General features: G+C 44.8%; 1 protein-coding gene across 1 annotated transcript in view; it reads right to left on the bottom strand.

Moving 5' to 3' along the window:
• Positions 1-11,686: 11,686 nt before the first annotated feature.
• The window catches only part of KNDC1 (kinase non-catalytic C-lobe domain containing 1), a 185,183-nt gene continuing 177,051 nt past the window's right edge, over positions 11,687-19,818 (bottom strand). The window contains exons 30-31 of the mRNA XM_038744041.1: positions 17,388-17,545; positions 11,687-11,918 (exon numbers count right to left, since the gene is read on the bottom strand). Of these exons, the coding sequence (XP_038599969.1) occupies positions 11,687-11,918; positions 17,388-17,545 (390 nt within the window). The remainder of the gene's footprint in view (positions 11,919-17,387; positions 17,546-19,818) is intronic.

Genomic DNA, 19,818 nt, shown 5'->3' with positions numbered 1-19,818 from the left:
TACTATGTGTCAAGCACTGTTCTAAGCTCTGGGGTAGATACAAGTTAGTTTGGAGACAGTCCCTATCCCACATAGGGCTCACACTCTTAATCACAGTTTTTACAGATGAGGTAACTGAGGCCCAGAGAGGCAAAGTGACTTGCCCAGAGCTACATAACAGACATGTGGCAGAGTCAGGATTAGAACCCATGACCTTTTGACTCCTGGGCCGGTGCTCTATCCATTAAGATATTAAACATTATCTACTGTTTCTCCACCTTTCTCATCCCAGTCTTGCTGCCTCCACCCAACTGGGGCTCAGGGAGTTCAGGGAAGCCAGTGGGATCGCCCCGATGCCCAGGACAGAGAGCGGACTGCCCCCTCCCACCCGGGCCACCCCGCTGAACCAGCTAGACCAGCGTTGGGCAGGACGTTCCCACGGCCTACCTGTCTCACTCTGAGCTCCACATAGCCTCCCCCTACTGTACCTGAATCCGGCCTTGGTGATGTTCAGCCCCTCCGGGGCGATGGGCAACCTCCAGATGTCCCCAGACTTCTGGGAGTTGAAGGTGTAGCAGTTCTCAAACTTGCAGCTGATGAAGCTGGAGAAGGATCTTGAGTTGCATTTACTATGAACCAATCACTGTTCTAAACACTGGGGAAGGTACACAGGTTAATCAGGCTGGACACTGTCCCTGTCCCACATGAGGCTCATGCTCTTAATCATCATTTTACAGATGAGGGAACTGAGGATCAGAGAGGTGAAGCATCTTGCCCAAAGTTACACGACAGACATGTGGTGGAATGGGGATTAGAAACCAGGTCCTCTGACTCCCAGGCTCGTGCTCTTTCTATTTTGCTGCTTCTTGTATCTACCCCAGTGTTTAGTACAGTGCTTGGCACATAGTAAGCACGTGCCACAATGACTTCTACTATTACTACCAATTGTAGGGAACCACTCTCCTCTTTTCCTCTCCCCCTTCTCCCTTTTCCCATCTCTCCTCCTGCCCCCCTCCTTCTTTCTTATCGCTTTCCCTTTCCAAGTCCCTCTTACCTACTTCTTTTCTCTTTCCCTCTAGACTGCAAGCTCACTGTGGGCAGAGGATGTGTCTATTTTTATATTGTCCTCTCCCAAACGCTTAGTACAATGCTCTGCACACAGTAAGCCCTCAATAAATATGATGGACTGACTTTTCCCTCACAGTTTTGCTCCCTGTTCCTCTCATCTCTCCCCCATTAGGCCTGACCTTCCCAAGTGATAAGCATTTGGAATTTCAACTTCAATGTATTTTATCAAGTACCCAAACAAAGCTAATGACCAAGTACTATTTGTGACTAGATTTAAATGACATCAAGAACCAATTTTTCCTTTTTAAAAGTATCAAAATGCAAGGAAGACAATTAAAAATCAGAGAACATTTGTCATGCTTTTAGCTTTCATGGTGTTAAAACAAATTGCATCCCCTTAGGTTATCATCAGATACATAAAAAGGGTTTTTCATTGGTCAGACACTGGAGTAAATGCATTAATCTAATTGCTGCTGTGATATCTCACCTTATGCTGTCATTTCTTGTTTTCTTTGACATAAAATCATTCTGATTTTGCTCTTATAAAGCTAGCGCTGATGAATTTGGGCTGCAGGCATTTATGTACATACTAATCGTTTCTAGGTAAAAGCTCCTACTTCTAGCCATCCCACGGCACTTATGTCCATATCCGTAATTTATTTATATTAATGTCAGTCTCCATCTCTATTCATTCATTCATTCAGTCAGTCAGTCAGTCAGTCTGTCATATTTATTGAACTCTTACTGTGTGCAGAGCACTGTACTAAGTGCTTGGGAAGTACAAGTTGGCAATATATAGACACGGTCCCTACCGAACAGCGGGCTCACAGGCTCTAGACTGTAAGCTCCTTATGGGCAGGGAACGTGACTACTAACTCTGTTGTTTTGTACTCTCCCAAGCATTTAGTACAGTCCTCTGCAAACAGTAAGTGCTCAATAAATACCATTGATTGACTTTTTGATCAAATGATCAAACAGAATCCTTACCTTCCCACCCAAGCCCTGTCCTTCCCCTGACTCTCCGGTCACTGTAGACAACACCCTTATCCTCCCTGCCTGTAATCTTCACCTTTCATTCATTCATTCAATCGTATTTATTGAGTGCTTATTGTGTCCAGAGCACTGTACTAAGCGCTTGGGAAGTACAAGTCGGCAACATAGAGAGATGGTCCCTACCCAACAACGGGTTTACAGTCTAGAAGGGGGAGACAGACAACAAAACAAAACATGTAGACAGGTGTCAAAACCATCAGAATAAATAGAATTATAGCTATATGCACATCATTAACAAAATAAATAGAATAATAAATATGTACAAGTAAAATAAATAGAGTAATAAATCTGTACAAATATATACAAGTGCTGTAGTTGGGGAAGGAGGTAGGATAGAGCAGGGGTGATGGGGAGGAGGAGAGGATAAAGGGGGCTCAGTCTGGGAAGGTCTCCTGGAGAAAGTGAGCTCTCAGTAGGGCTTTGAAGGGAGGAAGAGAGCTACTTTGGCAGATGTGTGGAGGGAGGGTATTCCAGGCCAGAGGTAGGACGTGGGCCAGGGGTCGATGGGACAGGCAAGAACGAGGCACAGTGAGGAGGTTAGTGGCAGAGGAGCGGAGGGTGCAGGCTGGACTGGAGAAGGAGAGAAAGTAGGTGAGGTAGGAGGGGGCGAAGGGATGGAGAGCCTTGAAGCCTAGAGTGAGCAGTTTTTGCTTGATTCATAGGTTGACAGGCAACCACTGGAGATTTTTGAGGAGGCGAGTGTCATGCCCAGAGAGTTTTTGTACAAAGATAATCTGGGCAGAAGAGTATAAATGCGCTCACCTTATCCTGAACTCATCACTCTCCTTCAACCCACAAGTTCAGTGTCACAAAATCCTGTCTGACCTTCACAGAAGCACTAAATCCTCCCTTTCCTCTCCAATCCAAACTGCTATCAAGTTAATATGAGCACTTATCCTATCCCACCTCAATTATTGTATCACCCTCCTTGCTGACCGCCTAGCCTCCTGTCTCTCCCCATTTCAGTCCAAACTTCACTCTGCTGCCCGGATCATTTTTCTTCAAAAACATTCAGTCTGTGTTTCCCCACTCCTCAAGAACCTCCAACGATTGCCCATTCACCTCCTCATCAAACAGAAACTCTTCACTATCACCATCACATCGCCTCACCATCGGCTTTAAAGCATGTAATCCCCTTGCTCCCTCCTACTTCATCTTGCTGCTCTCTTACTACTGTGCAGTCCACACACTTCACTCCTCTAATGCTAACCTACTTACTGTATTCAGTCACATCTATCTCGTGGCCAGCCTCTGACTCATATCCTGTTTCTGGTCTGGAATGCCCTCCCTCTTTATATCTGACAGACAGTGACTCTCCCCCACTTCAAAGTCTTACTGAAGGCACATCTCCTCCGAGAGGCCTTTCCTGACAAGACCCTCATTTCCTCTTCCCTTCTGTGTCACCCTCATACTTGGATTTTCACCCACTATTTCCACTACGGGCCCACAGCACTTACGTCGACATCCATAATTTATTCATTTATATTAATGTTTGTCTCCCTCTCTAGACTGTAAGTTGGTTGTGGACAGGGAACGTGTCTACCAACTCTGATATACTGTGCTCTCCCAAACACTTAGTACAGTACTCTACAAACAGTAAGCACTCAATAAATACAATCGATTGATTGTGTTCATTTTAAGAACTAGGGATAGTCAGAGAGCTTAATAATAATAATAATAATGGCATTTGTTAAATGCTTACTATATGCGAAGCACTGTTCTAAGTGCTGGGGAGTGGGTACAAGGTGATCAGGTTGTCCCGTGTGAGGCTCACAGTCTTAATCCTCATTTTACAGATGAGGTAACTGAGGCTCAGAGAAGTTAAGTAACTTGCCCAGTCACACAGCTGACAAGTGGCGGAGCTGGGATTAGAACCCATGACCTCTGACTCCCAAGCCCATGCTCTTTCCACTGAGCTACACTGCCAGACATTTTTATCTAAAACCAATGGACTTTCTTCTGGTTCTACACCCCAGACCTAGTCTATTTTTGCTACGTATGAGTCCAGTGTTTCCTCTTCTGCCCTAGTATCTTGGAAGATATTAGCCTCAGATAGCAGGAAGGGGGGAAGATCATAATAATAATTACTACAGTAATACTAGTACTAGTAGTAGGAATAGGAGGAGGAGGAGGAGCATCTATTGAGTGTCCACTTGGTGCAATGTGCTGTTTGAATCAATCGATCAGTAGTGTTCATTGAGCACTTACTGTGTGCAGAGCACTGTTCTAGGAGTTTGAGAGAGGGCAATTGACACATTCCCTGCCCAAAAGAAGCCTTCTGTTCATAGGGACTTTCCTGGCACTTGAGATTAGGTCTGACACTATTTCAAAGATGCTGTGGGAGATTTCTTGTCACTTTGGGACCAGAATGGCTGGGCAGGGAACTCTGGGCCCCAGGATGGATTTCCACTGTCTGGCTCTCATCTCTCCACCACATCATCAACAAATCAGTCTCACAGATAGGCCAATGCAGCCCACTTTGATAGAAATGGTTTTTATTAAGAAATCCGTCACAGAATATACTGGCAACATGCAAACAATAATGCTCAAGCTGAAACATAATCATTTCCCCGTGAAACAAAATACCGTAGTTGAAAATTATTATTTACACTGAACATTTTCTCTCGTTAAGAATTTGGGATACCATTACCTTTTTAAAATACAAAATCTAAAAATCTAACAGTTGATTGGCAGAACAAAGCATCCTTATAAAATCCTGGAAAAACAACAACAACAAAAAAATGAAAACCAAATAATATTTGCATCGCTACAAAAGCTGGGTGCAAAAAATACTTAAAGATAAAAGTGCTTTTAGATGTGTGCTGTGAGCTCCATAACTTTTATGAAAACCAATTTCCTTAGCATTAAGAATTGTTAGGTTTAATTGTTTAAATAAGAAAAATGTTTGAACAGAAACATTCTCTAACTAATGCTGGAAAGCACACTAATTCTCCAAATTCAATTAAATCAACTTTGGATTTTACTGAAATCTGAAACTGAAAGCAGGACTGCAGCAAGTTGTCCAGGGCAAAATAAAACACTCTGCTCTGAATACGTCCTAGGGGTAGAACTGTATTTCCGCATAGCGTTTTGCAAGAGGATTTGATTTGTATGGGTTCTGTACTTTCTTTTTTCTGATAAAATAAACTAAAGACCCAAAAGCCATGGAGAGCAACATGTTAAAACGAGTGTATGGGCCTTGCAGATATTTTCCTTGATGATTTGGTCTGATAAAATGCTGAAAGTGTTTGTAAAGTGCTAACAGCAGCCATGGAAGCCACAAGGCTGGCACATGCCAACTATTGGTCTTCCACCCAATGGGTCCAGTAGTCTCCTTACCAGAGGACTCCCAGTTGGAGAAATCCAGACCTTAACCGCCTGAGAGAAAGGTAATTAGTCTATTCCCAGAAAGAACTTTAAGTTCATACCTATGGAAAAGGAAGGCTTTGGAATGAAATTAAACTGCCAACACAGGGACAACCTAATTGCTTCACTAAAAAAAAAAAAAAGAAAAAGCCATAGTTTAAGGGGGCAAGTCAACAACACAAACACACGAAAACACACAGGAGCGTAATATGATTCACCTTAAGGGCAATGATCTCATTCCTGAACCACTGAGCCCTGAGATGGGAATTCTTTAGGTCTCCGTGTGAAGAAATTCATTTTACACGTTGAGTGCAATGTCTCGTTCGTGTTGGACTACAGGAAGACTATTATATCTGCACTAAAGCTGCAGAGGGTTTTTCTTTAGAGTGTAGGCACAAATTCTGTAGGTTAACTGGTGACCATGCACTGTCAGTAGATTTAGTGAAGTTTGAAGCTGGAGTCGAGGATATATTGTAAGCCATGGCACAGTAGGGAAATGGTATGGTTTTCTGGTGGTTATTCAGCTGCTTGTTGGAAAACTAAAACTCACGGGTTGACAGAGACGATTCAGAGTAACACCACTTAAAGGAACACCCACAAACACAACATTTCTAGTGGAAGAGATCCCTATTGTTGAGGTTTTCTGAGGGATTTCCTCTACTAGTATATATAAGATTCCTTTGAAAATCAAATTTCCATCTTTAAGGGGGAGCTTGGGGAAGGGGGCTTTTATTATTAGTTTTATCACCTCTTCCACACACAGAAAAGTGATCTGAGTCAGGGCCATTCTATTCTGCTTAGAAAATTAGCAGACAAGAGGGAGGGGGTATGCTTCTTTAGAGGAAAGAGCAGAGGACGGAGAGTCAGGAAACCTGGGTTCTAGTTCCAGCTCTAGAAAACTGCTCTTTGCCTTAGTTTTCTCACCTGTAAAACAGGAATAAAATACCCGTTCTCCCTCTTTTTAAGAGTGGGAGTTCCAGGAGGGAGAAGGAGACTATGTCATCTGATTATACAGCACTTGGCACATAGTAAACATTTAATTAATACTGTCCTTATTATCAAAAAGATGTGCAGATCTCAAGACATTCAGTTGAAAGCTAGGGTGAGATTTGCATATGCCTGGAGGGTTTCATACTGTGTGTTCCCCAAGCTATCAATGGTACGCAAACACACATGGTGGAACAGTAAATTCAGCCAATATTAAGGTGCCAATATGTTATAAAATGTTTCTATCATGCAGCTGCATGTCACGGAATACACTACTAGAAGCATAGTCTTTTAAGAGGAAAAATGCTCATTGAGTCATTTCTGGCCAGGCTGAAGAGAAATATGTCCTGTTCTACCTGGAAGCACTGAACTAGGTAAGTCTTCTCGCCGGCCTCTCCTGAGGGAACCGGAGACTTTGAGCTGGATGAAGCTGTTGGGTAGCCTCTCCCTTTGGCTTGTAAGCCATGAGTGGGAGAGATTGGCTAGATCTGCACCCCTGGGGCTCAAGAAAGCAGCATGGCTCAGTGGAAAGAGCCTGGGCTTTGGAGTCAGAGGTCATGGGTTCAAATCCCGCTCCACAACTTGTCAGCTGTGTGACTTTGGGCAGGTCACTTTACTTCTCTGTGCCCCAGTGAGCTCATCTGTAAAATGGGGATGAAGACTGTGAGCCCCCCGTGGGACAATCTGTTCACCTTGTAACCTTAGAACAGTGCTTTGCACATAGTAAGCGCTTTATAAATGCCATTATTATTATTATTAGTATTAAGAGGAACATACCTGCAGGGCCCAGCATTCCTCTCCTTGGTGACTCAATCAATCAGTAGGATTTATTGAGCACTTGGGCAAAGAAAACAGAGCAGAGTTGGTAGAGAAGCAGTATGGCTTAGAGGAAAGAGCACGGACTTGGGAGTCGAAGGTCATGGGCTCTAATCCTGGTTCTGCCACTTACCAGCCGTGTGACTTTGGGCAAGTCACTTCACTTCTCTGTGCCTCAGTTCCCTCATCTGTAAAATGGGGATTAAGACTGTGAGCCCCCCATGGGAGAAACAGGTTACCTTGGCTCTTTTCCAGTGCTTACAACAGTGCTTGGCACATAGTAAGTGCTGAAGCAGCGTGGCTTAATGGAAAGAACACGGGCTTGGGAGTCAGAGGTCATGGGTTCTAATCCCGACTCCGCCGCTTGTCAGCTGTGTGACCTTGGGCAAGTCACTTAACTTCTCTGGGCCTCAGTGACCTCATCTGTAAAATGAGGATGAAGACTGTGAGCCCCACGTGGGACAACCTGATTACCTTGTACCTACCCCAGCACTTAGTACAGTGTGTGGCACACAGTAAGCGCTTAACAAATACCAACATTATTATTATTATATGTTCCCTGCCCACTTCAGTGGGGCCAGGTGGCAGCAATTGAGCGGAGATGGGACCCTGAGACCAGTGGGTGCCCTAAACTTATTAGGACGATTGCCTCAGTGCCTACAAGAAGCTCATGGCCTTGGGCAGAGACTTAGAAATCCATGTAGCCTCTGTCTTGAAAGGGGTTGAGCAGCAGGATAGGGTGTCCTCCCAGAATCAGGCACGGGAGAGTGATCTGAAGGATGGCCAAGGGGAGAAGCTGCTGGCTCTGGATTGGGGAGCCAAGATGGCTGTCAATAGCCACGACTCCAGAGGCCATGAACAACACTGTATTGTATTGATGCCTGTCTCACCCCTTTTAGACTGTAACCTCATTGTGGGCAGGGAATGTCACTGTTTATTGTTGTATTGGACTTTCCCAAGCACTCAGTACACTGCTCTACATACAGTAAGCGCTCAATCAACCTAACTAGCTCTTATCTTTCTCAGCACTTAGTATAGTGTCTGGCACAAAGTGCTTAACAAATACCATTAAAAAAAAGGGGGGGTGGGCAATTCATATTTTCACCAGGTTTCCCATACTGTACTCTCCAAGTGCTTAGTACCATGCTTTGCACACAGTAAGCTCTCAATAAATATGAATGAATCACCCCGCCTCTATCCGCTCTTCTCTGACCTCTGATCTCTCCCGCCACACATGTAAGAGGGGCAGAAATGATTAGATACTAGAGCAAGCCAAATCATCACCTTGCCTTCTCTGCCTCACAGAGTTCCATGCCACGGCCCCAGCCCTGGGGAAGAGAGGGTGCTCACTGTGGTTTTTGTTTCTCCACCATCTAGGGGCTGCATTTAGCAGAACCCTGTGCTCCGGAGAATTCACTCCATGTCCCACGCCGCCTGGACGCCCACAGCTTCTTTGCCCAGATGGATGTTTGTCGTTGGAATAATAATAATGAGCACGGACTACATACAAAGCACTGTACTAACTGCTGAGGTGCATACAAGCAAATCGGGTAGGACACAGTCCCTGTCCCGCAAAAGGCTCACAGTCTCAATCCCCATTTTCCTGTTGCAGAAACTGAGGCCCAGAGAAGTGAAGTGACTTTCCCAATCAATCAATCAATCATATTTATTGAGCACTTACTGTGTGCAGAGCACTGTACTAAGCGCTTGGGAAGTACAAGTTGGCAACATATAGAGATGGTCCCTACCCAACAGTGGGCTCACAGTCTAGAAGGCCACAGAGCAGCGGAGCCACGATTATAACCTCTTACCTTCTGATTCCCAGGCCCATGCTCTATCCACTATGCCATGCACTCCACACAGGAGGTCCCCTCATTCTGCCACTGCCACTTGTCTGCTGTGTGATCTTGGGCTTCACTTCACTGGGCCTCAGTTCCATCATCTGGAAAATGGGGATTAAGACAGTGAGCCCCACATGGGAGAGGGACTGTGTTCAACATGACTAGCTTGTATCTAGCTCAGCACTTAGTTTATCTAGCCCAGCACTTAGTTCATCTAGCCCAGCACTTAGTTCAGTGCCTGGCACATAGAAAGCACTTAATGAATGCTATTAAAAACACATACAACTCCTCCCCCCCAAAACAAGTAGGGAGACACATCTAGGAAGAACTGAGAGAACCTGCCACTCCCTGGCCACGGGCTCAACAAAACCCGGGCACGGCTTGCGCCTTGTTGGCCACATTCCCAGGTAAGTGAGAAGCAGTGTGGCCTAGTGGGTAGAGCACAGGACTGGGAGTTAGAAGGACCTGGGTTCTAACCTCAGCTCTGCCGCTTGCCTGCTGGCTGACCTTGGATACATCACTTTACTTCTCTATGCATCTGTTATCTCACATGTAAAATGGGAATTAAAATGGTGCACCCCTTCACAGGATGGGAAATGTGTCCAATCTAATTATGTTGTATCTACCCCAGAACCTAGAACAGTACCTGGCTACTAAGAGCTCACCTCCTCCAAGAGGCCTTCCAAGACTGAGCCCCTTTTTTCCTTTCCCCTTCCCCATCCCCCTGCTCTACCTCCTTCCCCTCCCTACAGCACTTGTATATATTTGTACAGATTTATTACTCTATTTTACTTATACATATTTACTATTCTATTTATTTTGTTAATGATGTGCATGTAGCTATAATTCTATTTATTCTGATGACTTGACACCTGTCCCCATGTTTTGTTGTCTGTCTCCCCTTCTAGACTGTGAGCCTGTTGTTGGGTAGGGACCGTCTCTATATGTTGCCGACGTGTACTTCCCAAGCACTTAGTACAGTGCTCTGACTGAATGAATATAGTAAGCACTTAAATATCATTAAAAAAAAGTAATTGGCAATGGGAGAGCAGGGGATGTATTGAGGCTCAAACAGAACATGATTCTACTTGCAGACAGTTTCTGGACAAAGGCTGGATTGACTTAAAATGAGGATTTGTGATTATCTGTGAATTCCCATTGTCCATGCTGTCCTACCCTATGTCATGTGGGTGTTTGGGGAAAGTATTCGCTCCCTAAATAACCAAGTAGGGCACATTAAAATGTCACCACAAGAAGGGAAAAAAGCAACCCAGCATTATAAAGGGTGAACTGTATTGTACTTTCCAGTGCTTAGTACACTGCTCTGCACACAGTAAGTGCTCAATTAATATGATTTAATGAATGGAATAAATGATTCACTTCAGTATAATTCTGCAGATAAAAATGCAGCCAAGGTTTTGGCAATCCCATCTGAAGGTTCTGTTCTCTCCTAGATTCATCTAAAGCAAAGGGGCAGTCACTTCCTTCTCCACTGGTCTCCACTTGTCTGGTTCCAATTGTGTAGATTCCGGACTCTCCAACAGAAACCCGGAGGGTTCCGTAACCCCCGGGCCACCGATCCCGGGATTCTTCTAGCTTTGAAGAGCAGCTTAACCAGGCTGCATCCGATGGCTTTGAGGGAGAGAAATTGTCCATTTCAGATCTATTTGTTGCATGCGGAGGGTATCCCAAGTCAAAGGTCAGCAGTTCCACTACAAAGGAGGCATTGCAGACGTGCTATCTGAGATGCAGCATGGCCTAATGGATAGAGCAAAGGCCTAGGAGGTGGAGGACCTGGGTTCTAATCCCAGCTCTGCTACTTGTCTGCTGTGTGGCCTCAGTTTCCTCATCTATAAATTTGGAATTGAGACTGTGAGCCCTATGTAGGACAGGGATTGTGTCCAATCTGATTAGCTTATATCTACCCCAGCATTTATTACAGCGCCTGGTACATAATAAGTGCTTAAAACACACCATTAAAAAAAATCTGCAGGAGTGGGAGAAATCTGGGCTGCGTCCAGGGTCTCCTGAGGCTTGAGGAGGCTGGGAAGGATGTGGAGGACTGGATGAGGAGATGGACAAAGGCACAGGTGAAGGAAGGTAAGGCTTTATCCATCTCCTCATGCTCCTTCACCCGCACCAACTTTGGGAAGCCGGAATAGCTGCCCGGGCTTCTCCCGATGACCTGCGGCTGATCGCTGGACCTATCGGGCCTCTCCCTGAGGTCAGCCCTCCCCTTCTCCCTCCCACCCTCAAGCAACGTGGACTAGTGGATAGAACCCAGGTTTGGGAGTCAGATGTATCTGGTTTCTAATCCTGGCTCCTCCATTTGTCTGCTGGGCAACCTCGCACAACTTCTCTGTGACTTAATTACTTCATCTGTTAAAGGGAGATTAAGACTGTGAGCCCATGTGAGACATGGATTGGGTCCAACTTGATTTGCTTATATCTACCCCAGTGCTTAGAACAGTGCTAGATACATAGTAAGCGCCTAACAAACACCATTAAAACAAAAAAAGCCACAGCTCTTTCTTCTTCCAGATTTTGAACTCAAGCAACTCCCCTAATGCCAAACGTCACTGAAATGTTGCCTTCATCCTGCGCAGGGTGTCTTGGATCTTGCGAGAATGTTTCTCGCCGGGGCCCTGGTAAAAGTTGGTGTGGTTGTCGGCGGCTAAGACGGAAATGTCGGCCCCGCTGAATCGGGCGATTCTCTGCTTGAGGTAAGACTGAAGCTTGTGGTCGACAGCAAAAGTATATGGACTCTCCTGAAAGGCATGGACTTGACTCACCACCTTAGCAATGTTCCTTTGGAAGAATATGGGGAAGAGAGGGAAGAAGGAAAGGAGGGAGGAAGGGAGAGCGGGGGAGAGAGAGACAGACAGAGCAGAGAGGAAAGGGAGAGACAGAGATTGAGGCAGAGAGAAGAGGGGGGACGAGCAGAGAGAGAGCAGAGGGTGAGACAGATGGAGAGAGAAAAGGAAAAACGAGGGAAAGAGAGAAGGAGAAAGAAAAAAAGGAAAAGAAAAATATTAGTTTGCATAGCAGTTTAGCAAAATATCCCACAGGGACCTAAGGTGGCCAACTGCTTTTGAATCGAGTGAAGGGACCACTAAAGTTTTAAACTTTAGGGTGAGAAAGTTTCCTGGTTGAAAGGGTGGGAGTGGAGGGTAGGAGACCTGGGTTCTAATCCTGGCTCTGTCACTGCGCCTCACTGTCCTCATCTGTAAAATGGGAATGTTCACCTCACCTCTGTGAAGTCTGGGAAGCTTATATAAGATCAGGGTATGTCTGATCTTATTATCTTTTTTATTCCAGTTCTCTGCTTAATAAATGTCATACAAACAAATACTACCATTGCTGCTACTACTATTAAAATTACTACTAGAGATCTCTTGATTGTTCTCTAATTCTCACCCTCTGCCCCTTCTAGCTCCTAGTTTATAATGTCATCTCTTAAAAACACTTATTCTTTCCTTCCCTCCCTTAGCATGGCTCAATGGAAAGAACATGGGCTTTGGAGTCAGAGGTCATCAGTTCAAATCCCGGCTCAGCCACTTGTCAGCTGTATGACTTCGGGCAAGTCACTTAACTTCTCTGGGCCTCAGTTACCTCTTCTATAAAATGGGGTTTAAGACTGTGAGCCTCACTGATCACCTTGTAAACTCCCCAGTGCTTAGAACAGTGCTTTGCACATACTAAGTGCTTTGCACATAATAAATGCCATTATTATTATTATTGTTATTATTACTGTCTTAGGAAGCAGTGTTGCATAGTGGATAGAGCCTGGGCCTGAGAGTCAGAAGGACCTGGGTTCTAATCCTGGTTCTGCCACTTGTCTGCTTTGTGACCTTAGGCAAGTCCTTTCACTTCTCTGGGCCTCAGTTACCTCCTCTGTAAAATGGGGATTAAGAGTGGGAGCCCCATGTGGGACAGGGACTGTGTCCAACCTGATGAACTTGTATCCACCCCAGTGCTTAGACAAGTGGTTGGCATAAATAAAGCGCTTAACAAGTACCATCATTATTAATTTTTATTATTATTATTCAACCTCTAACGTTTTTATCTCCCTGGCTTATTCCTCTCTGCCTGCAGAAGCAGCATTGCTTAGTGAAAAGAGCATGGGTTTGGGACTCAGAGGTCTTGGGTTCTAATCCTGGCTCCACCACTTGTCAGTTGTATGACTTTGGGCAAGTCACTTAACATCTCGGTGCCTCAGTTACCTCATCTGTAAAATGGGGATTAAAACTGTGAGCCCCCCGTGGGACAACCTGATCACCTTGTAACCTTCCCAGTGCTTAGAACAGTGCTTTGCACATAACGCTTGGACAAGCTAGGACAATGCTTGGCACATAGTAAGTGCTTAATACCATTATTGTTATTATTATTATTATTATTATGTTATTAGAAAACACTTGAATCTCCCCTATATTAAAAAAAGTCTTATTATATTCAACAGCTCTCTCTCCAACTATTGCCTCATTTTCCACCTTCCATTCCTGTCCCAATTTTTTGAGATTTCTTTACATGCTGCCATCTAGACTATAAGCTCCTTATAGGGCAGGGAAGCTAACAGCTGTTATACTCTACTCTCCTAAGTGCTTAGTACAGAGCTTTGCACACAGTAAATCCTCAATGAACTATGAGTGACTGATTGACTGACTGATTACTTTCTCTCCCTCAGCTCTCTTCCGGACCCTTTACAGTTAAGTTTTCATCCCCGTCATTCAATCCACCAAATTCATTCTCCCCAAAGTGACCTTAGCCAAATCCAAAAAGGTCTACTCTGTCCTAATCCTCCTCAATTTTCTGGCCCTGACTTCTCTCCTTCTCTGTGGTCTCGCATTTCCTTCTGCCTTCAGGAAGTCTCTATTGGGAGTTCCACTGACACCTTAAGTTTAACATGTCCAGAAAAGAACTCCTTATCTTCTCACCCAATCCCTCTCCTCCTCCTTCATTCAGTCATTCAACTGTAATTATTGAGTGCTTACTGTGTGCAGAGCACTATACTAAGTGCTTGGCTGAGTACAATAGAACAATAAACTGACACATTCCCTGCTCACAAGAAGCTTGACATTCCCATCACTATAGACAGCACAATCATCCTCCCTGTCTCTTTACCCCATAACTTTGGCATTATCCTTTCATTCATTTCTCTTATTCAATCCACATTTTCAATGTCACCAAATCCTGTTGGCTTTACCTTCCCAGAATCTCTAAAATTTGCCTTCTCTTCTCAACTCAAACTGCTACTATGCTAATCCAAGCCCTTATCCTACACCACCTCAACTACTACTACTATTAATAATAATTGTGGCATTTGTTAAGCACTTACTCTGTGCTGGGCACTGTACTAAGCGCTGGGGTGGATACTAGCAAATCAGGTTGGACACAACCCCTGTCCCATGTGAGGTTCACAGTCTCAATCAGTGAAGCAGCATGGCTCAGTGGAAAGAGCCCGGGCTTGGGAGTCAGAGGTCATGGGTTCAAATCCCAGCTCTGCCACTTGTCAGCTGTGTGACTTTGGGCAAGTCACTTAACTTCTCTGTGCCTCAGTTATCTCATCTGTAAAATGGAGATTAAAACTGTGAGCCCCCAGTGGGACAACCTGATCACCTTGTAACCCCTCCAGCGCTTAAAACAGTGCTTTGCATATAGTAAGCACTTAATAAATGCCATTATTATTATTAATAATCCTCATTTTCCAGATAATAATAATAATGATGGCATTTATTAAGCGCTTATTATGTGCAAAGCACTGTTCTAAGCACTGGGAAGGTTATAAGGTGATCAGGTTGTCCCATGGGGGGCTCACAGTCTTCATCCCCATTTTACAGATGAGGGAACTGAGGCCCAGGGAAGTTAAGTGACTTGCCCAAAGTCACACAGCTGACAATTGGCAGAGCCGGGATTTGAACCCATGACCTCTGACTCCAAAGCCCTGGCTCTTTCCACTGAGCCAGATGTGGTTACTGAGGCCCAGAGAAGTGAAGTGACTGGCCCAAAGTCACACAGAAGACAAGTGGAGGAGCAGGGATTAGAACCCATGATCTTCTGACTCCCAAGCCCATGATCTATCCACTAGGCCATGTTGCTTCTCCTATTACAACAGCCTCTTTGCTAACCTCCCTGTCTCCTGCTTCTCCCCACTCCAATCCATACTTTGTTGTCTGGATCTTTTTTTTTAAAAAAATTACTCCATGTTTCTCCACTCCTCAAGAACCTCCACTGGTTGCCCATCCACCTCCGCATCAAACAGAAACTCCTCATCATTGACTTTAAAGCAGTCAATCACCTTGCTTCCTCCTACCTTACCTCCTCCTACCTTACCTCCCTAATTTCCTACTAAAAATAATAACCTAGCCCTCACATTTCGCTTCTCTGACACCAACCTACTCACTGTTTCTGGATCTCATCCATCTCACTGCCAAACCCTTGCCCATGTCCTGTCCCCCTTTTCCTCTGCTCCTCCTCCCCTCCCCATTTCCCCAATTCGTTCCCTTTGCTCTACCCCCCTACAGCACTTGTTTATATATATACATACTTATAATTCTATTTATTTATATTAATGATGTGTATATATGATGATTATGGTATTTGTTATGTGCTTACTATGTTCCAAGCAGTGTTCTAAGCACTGGGGTAGATACAAGGTCATCAGGTTGTCCCACGTAGGGGCTCACAGTCTTAATCCCCCTTTTACAGGTGAGGTAACTGAAAAAGCACGGGCTTGGGAGTCACAGGTCATGGGTTCGAATCCCGCCTCCCCTACATGTCTGCTGTGTGACCTTGGGCAAGTCACTTCACTTCTCTGTGCCTCAGTTCCCTCATCTGTAAAATGGGGATTAAGACTGTGAGCCCCACATGGGACAACCTCATCTCCTTGTATTCCCCCCAGCGCTTAGAACAGTGCCTTGCACATAGTAAGCGCTTAACAAATACCAACAAAAAAAAAACAAAAAAAAGTTAAGCAGAGAAGCAGTGTGGCTCAGTGGAATGAGCACAGGCTTTGGAGTCACAGGTCGTGGGTTCAAATCCCGGCTCTGCCACTTGTCAGCTGTGTGACTTTGGGCAAGTCATTTAACTTCTCTGTGCCTCATTTACCTCATCTGTAAAATGGGGATTTAGACTGTGAGCCCCCCATGGGACAACCTGATCACCTTGTAATCTCCCCAGCACTTATAACAGTACTTTGCACATAGTAAGTGCTTAATAAATGCCATTATTATTATTATTACTATGCGGTTGGCCAAGGTCACACAGCAGACAAGTGGCAGAGTCAGGATTAGAACCCATATCCTCTGACTCCCAGGCCCGTGCTCTTTCCACTAAGCCATGTATTTATATTAATGTTATTGATGCCTGTTTACTTGTTTTGATGCCTGTCTCTCCCCTTCTAGACTGTGAGCTCACTGTGGGCAGGAATTGTTTCTATTTGTTGTGGAATTATACTTTCCAAGTGCTTAGTACAGTGCTCTGTATACAGTAAGCGCTCAATAAATATGACAATGAATGAATGAATGAATAGAACTCCCTCCCAGCTTCATATCAGACAGGCCAACACTCTTCCCACCTTCAAAGTCCTATTAAAATTGCATCTCCTCCAAGAGGCCTTCCCCAACTAAGCCCTCAGTTTCCCTAATCCTCCCGCCTGCATCCCCCTTGCATCCCCCTTGCACTTGGATTTGTACCCTTTAAGCATCTGATATTCACCCTTAGCCCCAGAGCACTTAGGTACATATCCATAATTGATTTTAAAGCCTATCTCCCCAGATAGGGTCGAGTGCACTCAGTGGGTACTGCACAGTAAATAATACACTTACTCTCGATGCTAAAAATAAAAAATTCAACAGAGTCAACTTGTGTCCTGTCTAGGTGAAGGTCCTACAGGTGTGAAGCTGACATCTCTGGGAAACTAGGGTGGGAGTTTCTCTAATGTCATAAGGAATTTGGAGCAATTATGGAAACATTAAGGAAGACAGTGATGAGACTTAAGTGTGATATGCTGGCTGGGATGGGATTTGATGGTTTTTTTTGTCTTGCTGGGATTTGTGTTGGGGAGGAGCGTGGGAACCGGTAGGAAGGGTGGAAGCTTGGTTTGGGAAGAGCACTTTGCATTGCCTTGAGGGAAAGGGCTATTTTCCTCTTTCCCTAGCCTGGGGGAGGCATCATGATTGAAGCAGGGTGGTGGTGACACTTCCAGGGCTTAGTACAGTGCCTGGCACATACTAAGCACTTAACAAATACCATCGTCATCATCATCATTATTATTATTACCGAAGTTTGCTCCATTTATGAGCCCCGTTGGTCATGGTGAAACCTCCTGTTTCCAGCTGCTGGATGTGCATGGCGAGAAGATGAGCTGAAGGGAGGGTAGGTTGGCTTCGGAACCGTCTCCCTTCCATCAGACACAAGCTGTCGCTTTTTAAGAACACCTGGGGAGAAGGGGTACAAGGGATGAGGCACAAAGATAAGTCAGGGGAGGAAAACCAAGGGATCTAGAAGGGGGCAAAACTTGGTTGTCACCTACTAATACTACTGAATATTATTATCATAATAAAAATTGTGGTATTTGTTAAACGTTTACTGTGCGGCAGGCACTGTCCCAAATGCTGGTGTGGATACAAGCAAATTGGGCTGGACACAATTTCTGTCCCACATGGGACTCACAGCCCCATTTTCCAGATGAGGGAACTGAGGCCCAGAGCAGTGAAGTGACTTGTTCAAGGTCACCCAGCAGACAAGTGGAGCTGGGATTAGAACTCATGGACTCCCAGGCCTGGGCTCTATCCACTTTGCCATGCAGCTAATCAGTGTTCCATCTTGTGTTTCCAGCTCACGTCCAGCACCTCGAGAGGCAAAACTTTTGAATCAATCAATCAATCAAATCGAGTGCTTACTATGGGTGGAGTACTGTGCTGAGTGCTTGGGAAAGCATAATATACTCTGACATGGCCACTGTTTCCTTTGGGTGTGGAAGCAATTAATTTCCTTAAGCACTTTGATACTCCCCCCAGCCCTTCAGTCCTTATAATAATTTTAGTGGTATTCGTTAAGTGCTTACTACATGCCAGGCACTGTACTAAGTTCTGGAGGGATACAAGCAACTTTTTGTGGGCAGGAAGCATACCTGTTTATTGTTGCAGTATACTCTTCCAACCGCTTAGTACAGCACTCTACACCCAGTAAGTGCTCAATAAATGCCTTTGATTGACTGATCAGTGAAAGGCTGAACGTACTAAAGGCTTTGCATTCATTCATTCCTGCAGTCATAGGTTTTGCGAGTTTACTGTGTGCAGAGCACCATACTAAGCACTTGAGAGAGTACAATATAACAATAAATATGCACATTCCCTGCCCACGAGGAACTTACAGTCTAGGGGTGTGGGGGCACTTTCCAGCACACCTGCAGTGGTAGTTGCTGAAACAATAAGGGAAATGATTCACTAAGGTGAAAAATTAGAGCCTGTTCAACTGGGGTGACTGTAAGTGCATTGTGGGCAGGGAATGTGTCTGTTGAATTGTCAGCACTTAGAACAGTGCTTGGCACATAGTAAGTACTTAATAAATACCATTATTATTATTATCATTATTATTATATTGTACTCTCCCAAGTGCTTGGTACGGTGCTTTGCACACATTAAGAGATTCATTCATTCAGTTGTATTTATTGAGCATTTACCATGTGCAGAGCACTGTACTAAGCACTTGGAAAGTACAATTTGGCAACAGAGACAATCCCTACCCAACAACGGGCCAATCCGATTTGCTTGTAACCACTCCAGTGCTTAGTACAGTGCCTTGGACATAGTAAGCATTTAACAATTACCCTAATAATAGTAATTATAATAGTAATAAGATATTATTGACTGACTAGCTGACTGGAGAGTGGTGTAGAGGCTTCCTCGCCTCTTCGCCAGAAACAACCCTGGTTCTCAGTCTGCATAGTCATGGAGTCTCACTTCAGACCCTGACTAGTTCCCTTTATTCAACCCCACTCACCATAGTTCTTATGCTCCTATCTGTAATTAATTTATTTCTATTAATGTCTGTCTCCCCCTCTAGACTATAAGCTCATCATGGGCAGGGAATGTGTCTGTTATAGTGTGATATTATACTCACCCAAGCGCTGAGTACAATGCAGAGTACTCAGTAAGTGTACAATAAATACGACTGACTGAATGAATGAATGAGGCCTCGACTCAGTTGACGCTGCCAGGAAAGCGGGAACTGGGGCTGCAGTTCCGGTTGTTCCATGGCTGGGGCCTTGGTTGTACCGATGGACTCTGAGTTAATAATAATCATAATGATAATAATGGCATTTGTTAAGTGGTTACTATGTGCCAAGCAGTGTTCTAAGTGCTGGGTCAGATACAAGGTAATCAGATTGTCCCAAGTAGGGCTCACAGGCTTCATCCCCATTTTACAGATAAGGTAACAGGCACAGAGAAGTGACTTGCCCGAAGTGACTTGCCCAAATTCACACAGCTGACATGTGGCAGAAGCGGGATTAGAACCTATGGACTCTGACTCCCAAGCCCGGGCTCTTTCCAAAAGTCACACTGATCCCCGCTCTGTCAATTGTCAGCTGTGTGACTATGGGCAAGTCACAACTTCTCTGGGCCTCTGTTACCTCATCTGTAAAATAGAGATTAAGACTGTGAGCCCCCTGTGGGACAACCCAATCAGCTTGTAACCTCCTCAGCAC

The sequence above is a fragment of the Tachyglossus aculeatus genome, chromosome 3, assembly GCF_015852505.1.
Source record: "Tachyglossus aculeatus isolate mTacAcu1 chromosome 3, mTacAcu1.pri, whole genome shotgun sequence".
Taxonomy (NCBI): Eukaryota; Metazoa; Chordata; class Mammalia; order Monotremata; family Tachyglossidae; genus Tachyglossus; species Tachyglossus aculeatus.
This window is presented reverse-complemented; position numbering and strand designations above follow the sequence as displayed.